This window comes from Ailuropoda melanoleuca, chromosome 1 (assembly GCF_002007445.2).
Source record: "Ailuropoda melanoleuca isolate Jingjing chromosome 1, ASM200744v2, whole genome shotgun sequence".
Taxonomy (NCBI): Eukaryota; Metazoa; Chordata; class Mammalia; order Carnivora; family Ursidae; genus Ailuropoda; species Ailuropoda melanoleuca.
The window spans coordinates 56,355,144-56,370,848 of NC_048218.1; the positions used below are offsets into that span (position 1 = coordinate 56,355,144).

The 15,705-nt window shown below is 39.7% G+C and overlaps 1 protein-coding gene across 4 annotated transcripts in view; it reads right to left on the bottom strand.

Annotated features, from left to right (window-relative positions):
- Positions 1 to 15,705, bottom strand: part of CFAP44 (cilia and flagella associated protein 44) — a 143,976-nt gene that overhangs the window by 1,684 nt on the left and 126,587 nt on the right. For all 4 annotated transcript variants that reach the window (XM_034658557.1, XM_034658567.1, XM_034658577.1 and 1 more), the window contains 6 exons: positions 10,551 to 10,661; positions 9,159 to 9,289; positions 8,027 to 8,143; positions 6,814 to 7,015; positions 3,074 to 3,234; positions 1,816 to 1,950 (listed from right to left, as the gene is read on the bottom strand). In XM_034658557.1, coding sequence (XP_034514448.1) covers positions 1,816 to 1,950; positions 3,074 to 3,234; positions 6,814 to 7,015; positions 8,027 to 8,143; positions 9,159 to 9,289; positions 10,551 to 10,661 — 857 coding nt within the window. The remainder of the gene's footprint in view (positions 1 to 1,815; positions 1,951 to 3,073; positions 3,235 to 6,813; positions 7,016 to 8,026; positions 8,144 to 9,158; positions 9,290 to 10,550; positions 10,662 to 15,705) is intronic.

The window sequence follows — 15,705 nt, forward strand, 5'->3', positions numbered from 1 at the left end:
TGTTTAAGCTACTGCCCATGGGGCTTTGGCCACTTGCAGCTAAACCCATGCCTCAGCCCGTGCCATTACTCCAGCTAGTCACTTTGAAGTCACGTTAACTGTCCCTCATCTTCCTCGCCATATCCAAAGTTTGGCTAGTCTTACTTTGAAATGTCTGACCCTTTTTTATTCTCGCCATCTAGATCCCAATTCATGCCTAGATCGTTGGGAGAATAAAAACAATGGAGTCAGCTTTGGAGGTGGACAGACCTTGGCTTAAAAACTAAGCACCATGCATTAGCTCTGAGATAGTTACTTAACTACTCTGAGCTTTGGAAAATAGTATTTTGAGGATAGTAGTATGAGATATTCCATGTAAAGAGACTATGCCTGAAAATATATTACTTTGATACCATAAAAATTATCTATGGAAAGATATATATTTAAGGATCTGCTATGTAAAGAGACATATACTATTAATTTCCTTTCCCATTCAACTGATCTCTACTCAAACTCTTCAGATTCTTTTCTCCAATATATCTGGACTTATCAAAGCACATAAAGTCAACAAGTATTTATGACTGCTTATTCTGTGAAGATTGTGTTTAAGCATTAACCTTCTGGAACACCATCCTGATTCTTCACTCGAAAATTCTTCAGTGAATAAAGGGCCCTCGATACTCAGATTTCTAGCATCCTCTCATACCGAATTTCCAATGATAAACCTCCCAAATCCTCTTATTCATTCTTTCTTCTAGACTTGTGCTAAGACCAGTGATTCTTAAACTCCAGCCTGCATCAGAATCATCTGGAAGGCCTGTTAATGCAGCTGGCTGGGCCCCTCCCCCAGAGCTGGCTGATTCAGATCTGTGGGTGGGGCCCAAGAATTTGCATTTCTGATAAATTCCCCACGTGATGCTGATGCTGTTTTCAGGGAACCACACTTTGAGAACCCCTGGCTTAGGCCATTTCCGGGATGCTTAAAGAAAACAAAGAAAACCAAGGGAAGCAATAGGCATTTTTGTAGACACTATTGTAAGAACATGACATATATTTTAAAATATGTCGCGTATGTGTTAGGTTCCCAGAGGGCACCTCACCTAGGTGAACCTTGAATCAGGTGAATCTGTTTTAAATAAGAGTTATCCACCATGTATTAAGTATTATGTCAGGCTCAATAAATATTATATAAGAACAAGTTGAGGGGTGCCTGGGTGGCACAGCGGTTAAGCGTCTGCCTTCGGCTCAGGGCGTGATCCCGGCGTTATGGGATCGAGCCCCACATCAGGCTCCTCCGCTATGAGCCTGCTTCTTCCTCTCCCACTCCCCCTGCTTGTGTTCCCTCTCTCACTGGCTGTCTCTATCTCTGTCAAATAAATAAAATAAAATCTTTAAAACAAAACAAAAAAGAACAAGTTGAAAGCCATAAAAAGTAACAAGTGTTTTAATAAAGTAATACAAAATCCCACAATTAAAGATACACACTTTAAATCAATTGAAATAAACAAATATTGGAAAAGGGTATTTATTACCAAATTTAGGGATTATATTGGTGTCATTTGTACCTAACAACCTTACCTCTCCAGGGCTAAGGCAACCCCCATAAATTAGTACATATGTGAATTCATGGCACCCAAAAGGCAGACGGTAAAGCTAGTCCCTCAGGCTCACCTATAAAGTAGGTACTGGCAACTTCATGTCCTCAGGGACCCAGGTGGACAAGAAGTGGTCCAAGATCAAGGTTTGTTTAAATGCCAGCCCTTGATATTCTTGTGAATAGCTACCTTCACAGAGCTTCCCCAACTCTGATAAAGGGTCTGAAGAAAAGGAACATACCTGCTGGTTCTGTAGTGTATTCAATCGAGAATCAAGTTTCTTCTTTTCAATACATAAATCATTCATCTGATGAAGCTTTCTGGTGTGTTCCTTTGTCTTCATCATCAACTCCCATCGCACTTGAGCAATCTTTTCCTGCCAGGGCGGGAAGATGTAAAATGGGTTAAGAGAGGAAACAGAAAAACACATGTCCCGATTTGATCAAAACCATTCAGCAAATATGCATATGGAAAATGTAATCAGAAATCACTATGAAAATGCAACCAGAGCCAACTGCGTTGGCTCTGGTTCCATTAGAGAAAAGAAGAATGTAGGTATGCTCAGAGATACAAGGAGGTAAAAAAGATAGGCACAGAGATCACTTCATTGTTGGAGAATGAAATCGGTGTGCGTACTGAGCGCTGCTATTCATTACTTACAGGAAGAATATTAATTTAAGCAGCAAACTTTCATATGCTGTTCCTTCCCCAGTCTTGGCCCAGGATCCTCAAGTAGCCAGCCTAAACGGCCATAGTGGCTTTCCTTTGTTCTCTTACTGCTCCAAAAATTATTTTAAATTGCACATATTATCTCCAGAATTCCCCTGAAAATCTTCAATAAGCAAAGATGAGACAAGGTGGCACTAGGAACCCCTTCTCCCGCCCTGTCTACTGATGAGATAAGAAAGGAAACTGGAGAAGTCATAATTACTTGGGGGCTTATAAAATCTTTATACAAGCTCCTATCTTTGAATCTGGCTACAATTGGGGCACTGCCTCATCTCATAGCTCAGGGAACAACGTAGGCATTGACATCTTCTAAGACCCTACCAGTGAAATTGTCCATCCTGGTTATAGAATCTATTACTTAGAGATGTTTTCTAATTTCCAGATATGCACAGCATGTAAAAGCTACAGGGAGCACTACAACTGGGGTCCTCAGAGCACAGCAGTTCCACCTCTAACACTGTCAGAGCAGTTATTCGTACGTTAATGTAGACCTCAAAATGCAGTCTTGGTCATTGTCCATGCCATTTTGTCATATTTCCATGTACCCAGAACCCCAAAACCTAGTGCTGCTGTTTTCACCCTGAGACAGGCATATCCCCTCAACTAAGTGAATGGCCAGGATGCCTGGACAGGCTTAAGATCGGGGGGGAGCCAAGTGGGGCCCACGGACTTGTTTCCGGCTGCACAGATGCTTTGCAGGAACTACCGACAGCGTTTCTTGCCTTGACCCACATTCGGCCAAGGTGGGTCACCTGTCCTCTCAGCCGTACCTCCCACATCTTCATTTCCTTTGCATTCATTAGCTCCTTTCGAAGTTTTTTGATCTTTAGCTCTTCAAGCGTTGTGTTCACAGAAAGTGTCTGAAGGGCTTCTAGGTCTATCACACGGCCAAACTTGCTGACCATTAGCTGATGGACAGTTTCTTCCATTTCTAAAAGAAGACATCACTGTATTAGGCTGTTCATTGTTATTAAATGAACAATACCGGTAGCAACAACATTCCAAAGAACAGCCTTTGCAAGAGGATGGTAAAATATTTTATATTACCAGTTGACTTTCCCTCTGTGACTCTTCACCTGCTCCTTTCCTCACTTAAAATGCCCATTCCTGTGTTATCTTTTCATCTACTTGAAAATCCTTTATAAAGCACACTCCACTTTCCCCCAGTAGCTTCCACCCTCTCCTGTGCCCCTCCTCAGACTGTCAAGGGCCCCAACTGGACAAGGAATTCCTCAGATTTTTTTTTTAAATTATTGATCTCTACAGCATCTAGTTTAAGAACAGAGCAAGCACTTAGAGGAAGTTTCCATTGTACTCCAAGTAAAAATTAAAGTCTGATCCTCAAACATTCCAGGCTCACTCTCATCTCAGTTCCCATTGACTGGAATGTTCTTCCCCAAATAGCCACATGGCTCCCTCTCACCAGCCCATTTTCTGAAAGCAAGTTGTAAGATGGGTAAAACACTCATTTCTAATACACTCAGTTCTGAAGGGGTAACCAAGAGCAGGTCCTCGTCCTCTAAGCAGGGAAAACCACACCTTCCCAGGGAGTGGTTCCTGGCTCCTACAGACCTGAGCACTCTCCTTTCCCATCCTTCTTAGTTTTTCTTCTTAGCAATGATCTCCATCTAATGTGCAATGTATCTTACTTTTGTATACTGTCTTTCCTTAACATGAGAACACTGGAACATCTGGGGAAAATTCCATTTGTGGGGTCTGAGCTCCCCAAGAAAATGTCATCTTGTAACAAGACTTTCTCAGTCACCAGACTGTCCCCTAAGTGAAGTCTGAAGATGATACAAGCCTAAGCCCTAAGATGATACAACTCTGCAATGGTGTGGAAGTTCATACCTCATGTTATTGTTATGGTTGGATATAATGGTATTAACTGGCGTGAGTGCTGTTGTGCGTGATGCAGGGAGGGCTGTTCACTTGTGTTCTATGGGAGTGTGGTCCCCATGGACTTGTGCGATTTGGCGGCCATAATAATCAGTAATGCAGAAATGAAATGATGCTTAAATTATTTGCACACATATGCTAGCCTGTGGCTGCCTGCTTGGCCTCAGTAAGAACCTTGAGACTTGAGCTAGTGCCCTCTCCCATGACAGCCTCACGTACTAGGACGTGGACTCTGGTCCTTGCCATTCCCCCTGTGGAGCCAGCCCAATGCCCTTCTCCTGATTTGATTAGGCCAACTAGTGTTTAAGGGGGACACAAAGCCTTCTGGAATATTTATCACACACCTTCTCCATGGCCGAGAGCTGTGTTTCCTTGGAATGAAGTGAACTTACCCCTTCCCTCCACCATGTTCTAGACTCTCCTCTTCTTGTTCACGGGGTCTGTGGAAGGAGGAAGGCAACAACAAGCCAACTGTGGTGTTTCTAATCACTGCTGAGCCTTTGTTCTCTGGCTTACAGAAAAGGAACCTGCTCATAGACCCACCTTCAGAATCAGGAGATCTTTAACCAGACTCACAACTTGCTTTACAGAAAATGGGGTGGGGGCAGGTGGGGAGATGAACGGAAAGTTGCTGAATAAAACTTATACTACACGGAACTAACTATTCCCTTTTATTTCCATTAACGCCCTGAAACTTTGCATACTTCATTTCATCTTCACACATTTTCCCAAACCGAGAGTTTACCCAAACTTAAACAAGCTTCTTTCCTTGTTTTCATACTAGTTTATTCCTTGGTTTGATGAATAGTACTTTCAAATATAAACAACAGCCGCGGCCTACCGAAGCCAGAGGAATGTGAAGTACATGAGAAGCACTGGGACCTCAAGGCTTACACCTGACAAAACTCTGCGTCTCGAATCAGTGTTATTTAAACATGCTGTCCTAAGTGTGTTTTTTTATTTTATAATCCAGCCGCCCATGAAGGCAGAACCATCAACACTCACTGGAAATTGGCCTCTACAAATCCAGGCCACTTGGATTGGTTGACTAGTTGACCACTATAGGCTTCCCATTTTTTTTCTTTTTCAAATTAAAAAATATATATTTTTTTTATTCAATTGTGGTAAAATACACAACATAAAATGTATCATTTTAAACATTTTTAATTGTACAGTTCTGTGACATTAAATAGATGCTAAAGTATTGGCAATATTGTTGTTTTTAAAGTTGGAAACTTCATAACTGACACTTCTGTTCCATATATCAAATACTCAAAACGTATTTTAAAGGATAGTAATCTTTATACTGTGCATCTTATAATATCCACTGCAATTCCAGATAGATTAAAAATGCAAATATGAAGAACACTACTAATAGAGGAAACTGGAGAAAATATCTTTATGATCTCAAAACATGCAAGGATTTCTTAAACAAGACATAGACACAGACACAATGCACAAACCATAAATATTGATAAAATTAACTATGTTAAGATTTTAAATGTCTATATCCTAAAAAGATACACTAAGCAAAGTATAAAGGCAAGTCACAAACTAGAAGAAATTTGAAGTGCCTTAAAAGACAGAATATAGAAAGAACCCCTAAAATCAATAAGAAAACAAGAAGCAGAAGTAAAAAACTGATAAGGTACATAACAAGCAAGTTACAGAAAAGGAAACACAAATGAATGGCAAATAAATGTACATGAAGATGTTTAAACTCACCAGAATCTGGGAAACATAAATAAAAACCACAGTGAAATACAATTTAACATCCACCAGGCTGGTAAATATATTAAGGTCTGACAGCATCAAATGTTCCTGAGCATACGGGAGCCTGGGCCATTCTCACTGCCAGGGAAGTTGTGTTGGTGGCGGGGNTTGCCGGGAATGGTAACACCCCTCTACAACCAGACACCTGGGTCCTGGGGATTCATCTTCTCCCGTGCACAGGGAGATGCGAGCAAGAAGGTTTACTACAGCTCTGGCATCATGAAAAATCACAAACACCCGAAATATCCATCAATAGAAGACTGAAGAAATAAAGTCAAAGTCCTACAATGAATACGGTTGTAGCAGTTAAAGTGAATAAATCACAGCACTATGGACTCTCAGAAACTGGCTGAATAAAGTGAACTGCAAAATGATATGAGTAATATTACAGTTGAAAACATGCAAAGTAGTTCCACATGGTGCGTGTGGATACGTCCATCTGCACGTGTGCACAGCGACCAGCTGGCCCTGGGGGAGGGGCTTGCGGAACAGTATCAGAAAGAGGAGGGACTTCAGCTCTATCTGCAATGTTTTGATTCCTTAAGCTTGGTGGCTGGTACGTGGGTTACGATGTCATTCTATATTTCATCATGCATAAAACCTTTTAAACTTAAGAGAGATAGTTTCTATGAAAAAGGATTTATTCTTTTAAAACAAGAGGGTGGCCAATCAGTGGTATCGGAGAGATGGTAGCTAGGAAGACGAGAAAGCGTTTTCTTGCGCTCAGTGGTTCTGATTCTGTGACTACTTACTGTTTTCAAAGTTGGAGGTGGTTACTTCATAGTTCCCTCTCTTACCAATACATAGTGCTGGATAACCCATGGGCTTAGTTACTCACTGCTTATAGTTTTTGCCATCTCTCTCTTTTCTCGGATAAGCTGTTTGCGCCTCTCCCGGCATTCCTTGTTAAGTTTTTGCTGCTTGGAATTTTCCTCATGGAGCTGGACGATTCGTTCTTGCAGCCGTCCCAAGGAATGGTTTGAAAAGACCAAGGTTCCAGAAAGATCATTAGGTATTTCTCCAAATACTACGTGCTCTACCTATCAAAACCAAAACAAAACCAAGAGCAAACTAAATGTAAGATCATAGTAAGCGCTTCCTTTTCTGTCCCTTGTTTAGGTCATTGCCTTCGGACTTCTGTCACTCCCACCACTGATAAAAGGTAAAAGCTAGAGTTGCCTTCAGACAGTAAGCCACTCTATGTCCCTGCAGGGACAGCCAGCCCTCCCCCAGACCATGCCTAATATCTGCGGCATAACCACGGAACAAACATTTCCCTGTGGGCTTATTAGGCAAATCGCTACAGAAGGCTAATCCAGTTTGGGTCAGGTGACACAAAATCTATGTGAGGCTGATCTAAGCTTTTTCTTCTAAAATACAGCTTTCTCTCTTTACCTGACAAAATAGGGTACAAAATGCATCTCTGCACCTTACTATATAAGCTGTAATTCTAATGAGTGTGGAAATGAACAAAGAGGGAAGAAAGAGAAAGGACATTTTCCTTTTGTCCTGCCCTCTCTCATTAACAAGCTGAGATTATGACAATTCTCGTAACATTAGTTCATGTCTATTTGAAGATGGTGGGAAAAGGGACATGTGCACAAGATCCAAGATTTCAACTTCCAAGCCATTCCGTTCTTAAGTCAGAAGCTCCTTGGGACACCTGGCTGACTCAGTTGGGAGAGCATGTGACTCTTAGCCTCGGGGTCGTGAGTTTGAGCCTCACGTTGGGTGTAGAGATTACTAAAAAAAATAAACTAAAAAATAAATTTATAAAAATTAAGCCCTAGGCTCATTTCGTCAGACCTGAAACAATTCATTGGACTTTGGAAGTGATAATGGGCCATCAGGAAATACGTGTGTTTGGCCATTACTCTTCCACAACAATCTGAGAATGGATAAGAAAAGTTGGGGTGTCGTTATTCAGGTAGAATTCTCAGCAAAGGGCTGCATTTCTTCTCACAAGTGACCCATGCATCTTTTCTGGGAAAGCCTGGCTGTGGCGGCTCTTCTGCGCAGCCCGGGCAAGGCACCCTCTCTAGACCCGTCACCTGGTGGAGCTTGAGTGGAATCACGACCAGCAGTTCATTCAGCCGCTGCTGCTTCTCTCGCTGGTAAGCTTCCAGGGCCTCCTCCGCCACGTTCAGGTTAGTGGCCACAACTTTTACCTGTGGAAAGCCCCGTGTGTGAAATGTGATAAATGGGGACATCTGGGGAGATGAGCAGGGCCTGCTGTGTTGGTCATTCTGATTAAACGGATAATCCCAGTTTGCAGCCCAGGAATGTGGATATTTTCTTCCTGCGAAGTCATGATCCACACTACTTTTTCAATCATTCCTACGTCCCCAGAGTAGTAAAGCTCTTGTGAATAAAAGTTCAGAAGGCATGTCCTCATCTCCCCTTTATTTTCTGCATGAAACCAGCTCTCAGCATGGAATGTCTTTGTCAAGGTGGTGGGCCATCTTGGGCCCTAAGTGACCTCAATAAACAAAGGGAAAAAGCCCTTTAAAGCAACAAAACTACTAACTACAGTACTCATAAAACACGTTCTTCGTCTAAAAAACTTGAAAGGAAAAGCAATCTATCAAAAATATTTGTGAATATCAATTAAGCGATGTTATCCTAGGAAAGAGTATTTAAGGGGGAAAATGAGCAAATAAGCAGAAATCAAATCCATCAACGTAATCACACCAGAAGTGCAGCTTTATGGTCTCCAACATGGGATGCACGTCCCTTGTGTCAATAAAGTGAACTACTAGGGCACAGAAAGAAAAGATCAGCTTCTATTTCTATTTATTTTTATCTTACTCTTTTTCATTTTTGTTTTTGTGAATGTTTCCTAATGTAAAAAGTATATTGGTACAACAGTTCATGAATATAATTTATAAATAAATATACATATATTGTGGGGATACATGCTCCACAAATTTTTTTAACTGACAGATGTAATAAAAAAGTTTGGAGAGTAATGATTTAGATAAAGGAAGTCCAATCTTCAAAAGAGCCAACGGCTCCCACCACAATTGTGCTTGAAGAGGGAAAACTTAAAATCTAACACCTAAAAAGTTTCTTCTCTGGGGAGAAGGCCTAACTGCTGCCACGGCTATGAAACAGCAATACAGTAGCTGGGGGGGAGCGGCGAGCGCGCCGGGAGAGGATAAATAAGTAAGCACACCGTCATACTTTTTTGGATAGTGTATCGTGTTCCTTTTTGAGGTTATCAATAATCTTCTTTTCTTCAACTAAGGCCTCCTCGATGTCCAGCCTTTTCTCTCGAAGTTGAAGGGCCAATTCAAAAAGACCCACATCACAATCTGAAAAGACAGTCAAAGTTACAAGAAACTCCACTGATATGGAATGTACCGACATTAGAAGTGTGCACTTTGGAGCTTCAGAATTAATAACGACCATTTGTGGGTCCACTCTAGCACGCTCTCACTCCACCTCAGGCTCCACTGTTGCAGGGGGAAATTATAAATAAGTCATCATGACAGTAATTCTGACACCAGCGTTGACGTTCTGAGCAGTCCCGTGAGCCAGGCTTTCTGTTTAGGCCTTTTATGTACGTTATCTCACTCGTCTCCGAGGCCCTTGCAAGGTAGAAACTGCTCTTTCCGCTTTGTAGGTGAGGGCCCAAAGTCTCAGAGAGGTCACTTAGCTGGTATGTGACACCATACTCAGGCACAGTATCTCTGTATTAATTTCCACTATATCACACCACAGTCACACTTATCCACCAAGCAATAGAGAAAGAATGTGAAAATAAGAGTACTACCACGGAATTTAGAAACCTTAGTTCTAGCCCTAGGTCCACCACTGAACTGGAGCCTTTTTTCAGGCCATTTAATCCTGCTGTGAACAAGGAGTGTTTACAAGGGTCCTGCTGTAACAAGTTGCATTTATAATCTTTTGAGCTCTGTTTCACTCATACATATGATTTTAGGAAGACTCTTGTTTACAACATTAAAACAAGATTTAAACTTTATTTGAAATTAAGCTTTAAAATTTGATTTAAAAATCTATGTAAAGTGGCTACAAAAACAAATTTCATACCCAAAAGAAGTTGTTTTTTTCTACTGGACTATTCATCTATTGAGACTGTAAGAATATTGGTCTGGCTGCTTCAGACGGGTTTTACCAGTGAAAACAGTGAGTATAAACTGCTAAGCATCTCCAGGAAACCGGAGCAAAGTGCCCTTACAAAATGGATTTTAAATATGAAAATTTAAATGGGTTTGTCAAAAAGAGAAAGTTCTGTAAAAAAAAAAAGATACATGCGCGTGTGCACACGCACACACACACACACACTTGATGCAATCTGTTATTCCTGCATAATTTGACTTTGAACCAAGTTATTTGCAAATTATTTGTCATTCATAAAAGGCTGCCTAAGGAAAAAGAAAATAAATCATCCAGAGAGCCAAATAAAAGTATTCCTTAGATTACTTCATAAACTTCAACCAAACTTTCCTTAAATTTTATTATGAGACAACCGAGAAACCAAAAAAGGATCTCCTTGATATTATCAGCCCATATTCACACTTCACAGAGAACATATGGCTTTATCCAACTTACTTGTTGGGCAAATAGAATCATCAAAAACCTCATCATCAGACCCAGACTCCTCTTCATCACTCTCTAAGCTCGATTCTTCTTCACTTGATTCATCACTATCTTCATCTTCATCTAAATAGAGAAGGAGAATTAACAAGCAGAGAAGTTCCTGTGTTAAGCTAAATCTCAGATTTTAAAAATAAAGGTTTTTTTTTTTTCCAATGAGTTAGTCACTAGGAAAATAACAGATTAGCCAGGCAATTAGTCAATATTTTTAGAAGAGTTTAATATGGTTAAAGAAAATATTACCCAAAGAAATCTACAGATTCAAAGCAATCCCTAACAAAATACCAATAGTATTTTTCATAGAACTAGAATGAATAATCCAAAAATTTATATGGAGCCACAAAAGACCTTGCATAGCCAAAGCAATCTTAAAAGAACAAAACTGGAGGTATCACAATCCCAGATATCAAGATATACTACTAAGCTCTGATAATCAAAACAGTATGGTGCTGGCACAAATAGACACATAGATCAAGAGAACAAATAGAGAGCCCAGAAATAATCCCACACTATATGGGACTCTGTGTCACTCTATGACAAAGGAGGTAAGAATACACAATGGGGAAAACATAGTCTGTTCAACAAATAGTGCTGGGAAAACTGGACAGCTACAAGCAAAAGAATGAAACTGGGCCACTTTCTTATACATAAAAATGAACTCAAAATGGATTAGAGACCTAAATGTGAGATCTAAAACCATAAAACTCCTAGAAGAAAATGTAGGCAGTAATTTCTTTGAAATCGGCCATAGAAACATTCTTTCTAGATATGTCTCCTAACACAAGAGAAACAAAAACAAAAATAAACTATTGGAATTACACCAAAATAAAAAGCTTTTGTAGAATGAAGGAGATAATCAACAAACCAAAAAGTCAACCCAATGAATGGGAGAAGATATCTGCAAATGATATATCCAATAATGGGTTAACATCCAAAATATATAAGGAACTTGCACAATACCAAAACAAAAGAAAACAAAAACACAAATAATAATAATAATCTGATTAAGAAATGTACAGAGAACCTGAATAGACGTTTCTCCAAAGATGACACACAGAATGGCCAACAGACACATGAAAAGATGCTCGACATCACTCACCATCAGGGAAATGCAAGTCAAAACCACAATGAGATATCATCTTACGCTTGTCAGAATGGTTAGACTCAAAAAGACAAGAAATAACAAATGTTGGCAAGGATGGGGAGAAAAAGGAACCCTCACACACTGTTGGTGGGAATGTAAATTGATGCAACCACTGTGGAAAACGGTATGGAGTTTCCTCAAAAAATTAAAAATAGAATGACCGTATGATCCAGTAATTCCACTACTGGGTATTTACCCAAAGAAAATGAAAACACTAATTCAAAAAGATATATGCACGCCTATGTCTATTGCAGCATTATTTACAATGACCAAGAGATGGATTATTACTCAGTCACAAAAAAGAAGTGAGATCCTGCTACTTGCAACAACATGGATGGACTTGGAGGATACAATGTTAAGTGAAATAAGTCCGAGAAAGACAAATACCATATGATTTCACTTACACAGGGAATCTAAAATACAAAACAAATGAACAAACAAAAAAAAGCAGAAACAGAACCATAAATACGGAAAACAAACAAACAGAATGGAAGGGGGGCAGTGGACTGGGCAAAATGAGTGAAGGGGAGTGGAAGGCACAGGCTTCCAGTTATGGAATGAATAAGTCATGAGATGAAACGCACAGCATAGGGAATACAGTCAGTAGTATTATATTAGTGTTCCATGAGGACAGATGGTAGCTGCACTTGTGTTGGGCATAACACAGAGAGTGCTGGAGTCACTATGTTGTACACTTGAAGCTAATGTAATATTGTGTGTCAATTATACTTCAATCAAAAAATAATTTTAAAATAATAATAAAGTGCTACAAAATAAAATAACCAAGTAAAAAGAAACAAATAAATAAATGGCTGGGGACACAGACACCCAAACTCAAATGCCTGAAGAAGGTTGTTCAATTAATTTCAATGCACTGAATCAAAGAGAGTTGAGACCAAACTGCCAAGCTGCTTCTGCTGTGACCCATCTAACACACACTTGGTTTTCTAGGTCCACAATTCCTAAATCACAATGCCTTGGGGGAGGAGGGGAAGCCCTTCATAACTTATCTGAAGTAATGTTATTTACCATCTTTATTTAACCTACTTAGTGTGAATATTTGTGTCTTGTTGCAGAAATATGAAGGTGTTGGATTTAGAGATTCTGCACTAAGCCCTGCTGGGGTGTTAGCTGACAAAGACTCGATCCTTTGACCAAACTTGAGTCAGGCTCCTCGGAGTCCTCCTTCCAACCCATAGTGGACGTGAGCTCAGTCCTTGACCTGTTTAGTCCAGTTTTAGCAAGAATCCTACTGAGTCAGTTTAGTAAAAATCTCACACCCTCGATATCTGATCAGATTCTTCCTTAACCCTTACCCTCACTATCTTTTCACTCTGGCCCATTGTCAGCAAAAATATTGTTAGGTCAGTCTAGCAAAGAATTATCCTACCTCTTAGTAATTTTCCATCCACTGACTCCCACCCTGCACCTTGGCTGTAAATCCCTTCTTGTCCTTGTTGTATTGAGAGTTGAGCTGATCTCTCTCCCCCATTATAAAATCCCATTGTAGGGATGCCCCTGAATAAAGTCGCCTTATTGTTCTTTAACAAGGGCCATGAATGTATTTTTTCTTTTACAGTGTCATACACAATATCTTTTATAAAATATAAAAGATAAAAAAAATACTAAAACACATCTACCCCCAAGAGTTTCAGATAAGGAACTGAAGACCTCTGGTTCACAGTTCTACCCCATTTTTTTTTTAAACACATTGAAGCCGTCCATGAACCACAGATCACCAATTGGCAATTTCTATTTTATGCAACACTGAATTAGAAATAAGAGATGGACCTCATACTTTAGAAGATTCCTTAAATTTCAGATCTCAAAATTACTATAAGTGATCTGTACCACCTCATGAAATAAATCACCAAATTTTAAAATCAGACTTCAAAATTCCTACATAGATTTCCGTTTTCAGGAAGACATTTAGATTTTTTTTTTCAAATTCCTCCTGCAAAATACAGCTAAAACCTGGACATTATATGTAGAACAAACATAAGATTCTGAAAAATGGAAAGAAAGCAGACTAAATATGAACCTCAGAATCTAAGGAACAACACTGTGGTTAGCTTTTGGGTCTTTTTTTTGCCTCCTAGATCTCAGACTTAGAAATGAGTAAGTCAGCAACATGGAAACAGCAGTAGGTGCAGATATAAAATGGACCAACCAGAGCCTACTCTCTCTAGCCAAATGGCCAAGAAAGAGGTGGCCTAGCAAGACAAAACTTTTAGAGAATACCCTAACCAAACATCACAGGAAAAAATCTGTGGTCCAATAGTTTCACTGCAGAACACTACCAAATATTTAAAGAATTACTACCATACACATTATCTTCCAGAAAATCGAAGAGAAGACCTCCTAATTCAACATTGTGAAGCTAATATTATCTTGATACTAAAATCAGACAAAGATATCACAAAAAAAGAGGAAAAAGCAAGCTAAAGACCAATGATCCTCATGAGTAAATGGACATAAAATTTTTCTTTTCCTTTTTTTTTTTTTTAAGTAAGCGCTACACCCAACATGCGGTTTGAACTCATAGCCCCAAGAGCAAGATTTGCATGCTCTATCGCGTGAGCCAGCCAGGTGCTCCTAGACACAAAATTTCTTAATAAAATATCTGCAGATAGAATTCAACAATATATAAAAAGAATTATACACCATGGGGGCAGTATTTCAAGGGTGTAAGTCTGATTCAATGATTAGTAATCAGCCAATGTAACCCACCATATTATAGGCTAAAGAAAAAAAAATCACAATCATCAATCAATGCAGAAAAACATCTGACAAAATTCAACACCCATTCATGATAAAAACTTATGAAAAGTAGGAACAGAGGGGAACTTCCTCGACTTGACAGAGTATCTAAAAATACCTACAGGTAGCATACTTAGTGGTGAACGATTAAATGCTTTCTGCCTCAGACTGTGAATAAGGCAAGGATGTCAGCTCCCAGCGCTCTATTTCCACGTAGTACTGGATGTTCTAAACAGTGCAATAAGGCAGTAAGAGGAAATTGGTATAAAGATCAGAAAGAATGAAATAAAACAACCTATTTGCAGATAAAATTATGTCTACATAGAAATTCCCAAGAAATCTATCAAAAACATCTAAAACTAATAAGTGAGGTCACAAGATAGGAGATCAACATCTGAAAAGCAACTGTATTTCTATATACTAGTGTGAATGTGTGACACCAAGATTAAAAACAAAATCGCACTCTAAAATTATATTAATGTACACTTATTTCCTTTATTTTCTAGGATTTTGTGTGAGATTTTTAGAAGATTTTATTATTTATTTGAGAGGGAGGGTGGGGGGAGAGAGAGAAGCAGACTCCCCTCTGAACAAGGAACCTGATGTGGGACTTGATTCCAGGACCCTGAGATCACCACCTAAGCCTAAGTCAGATGCTTAACTGACTGAGCCACCCAGGTGGCCTTTGTGTGAGATTTTAATAAAATATTTCTACCACAAAAAAAAAAAAAGCACTAAAAATCACTTAAGGGGCACCTGGGTAGATCTGTCAGTTAAGCATCTGATTCTTGATTTCAGCTCAGGTCTTGATCTCAGGGTGGTGAGATCAAGCCAGCAGTGAGTCTGCTTGAAAATCTCTCTCTCCCTCTCCCTCTACCCCTCCCCCCTGACTTGCTTGCTCTTTCTCTGAAAAAAAAAAATAATAAAAATTTAGTCACTTAAAAAGGGAAATACTTGGGGGGCGCCTGGGTGGCACAGCGGTTAAGTGTCTGCCTTCGGCTCAGGGCGTGATCCCGGCGTTATGGGATCGAGCCCCACATCGGGCTCCTCTGCTATGAGCCTGCTTCTTCCTCTCCCACTCCCCCTGCTTGTGTTCCCTCTCTCGCTGGCTGTCTCTCTCTCTCTGTCAAATAAATAAATAAAATCTTTAAAAAAAAAAAAAAGGGAAATACTTGGGTATAAATCTAACAAAACATGAGCCTGAAC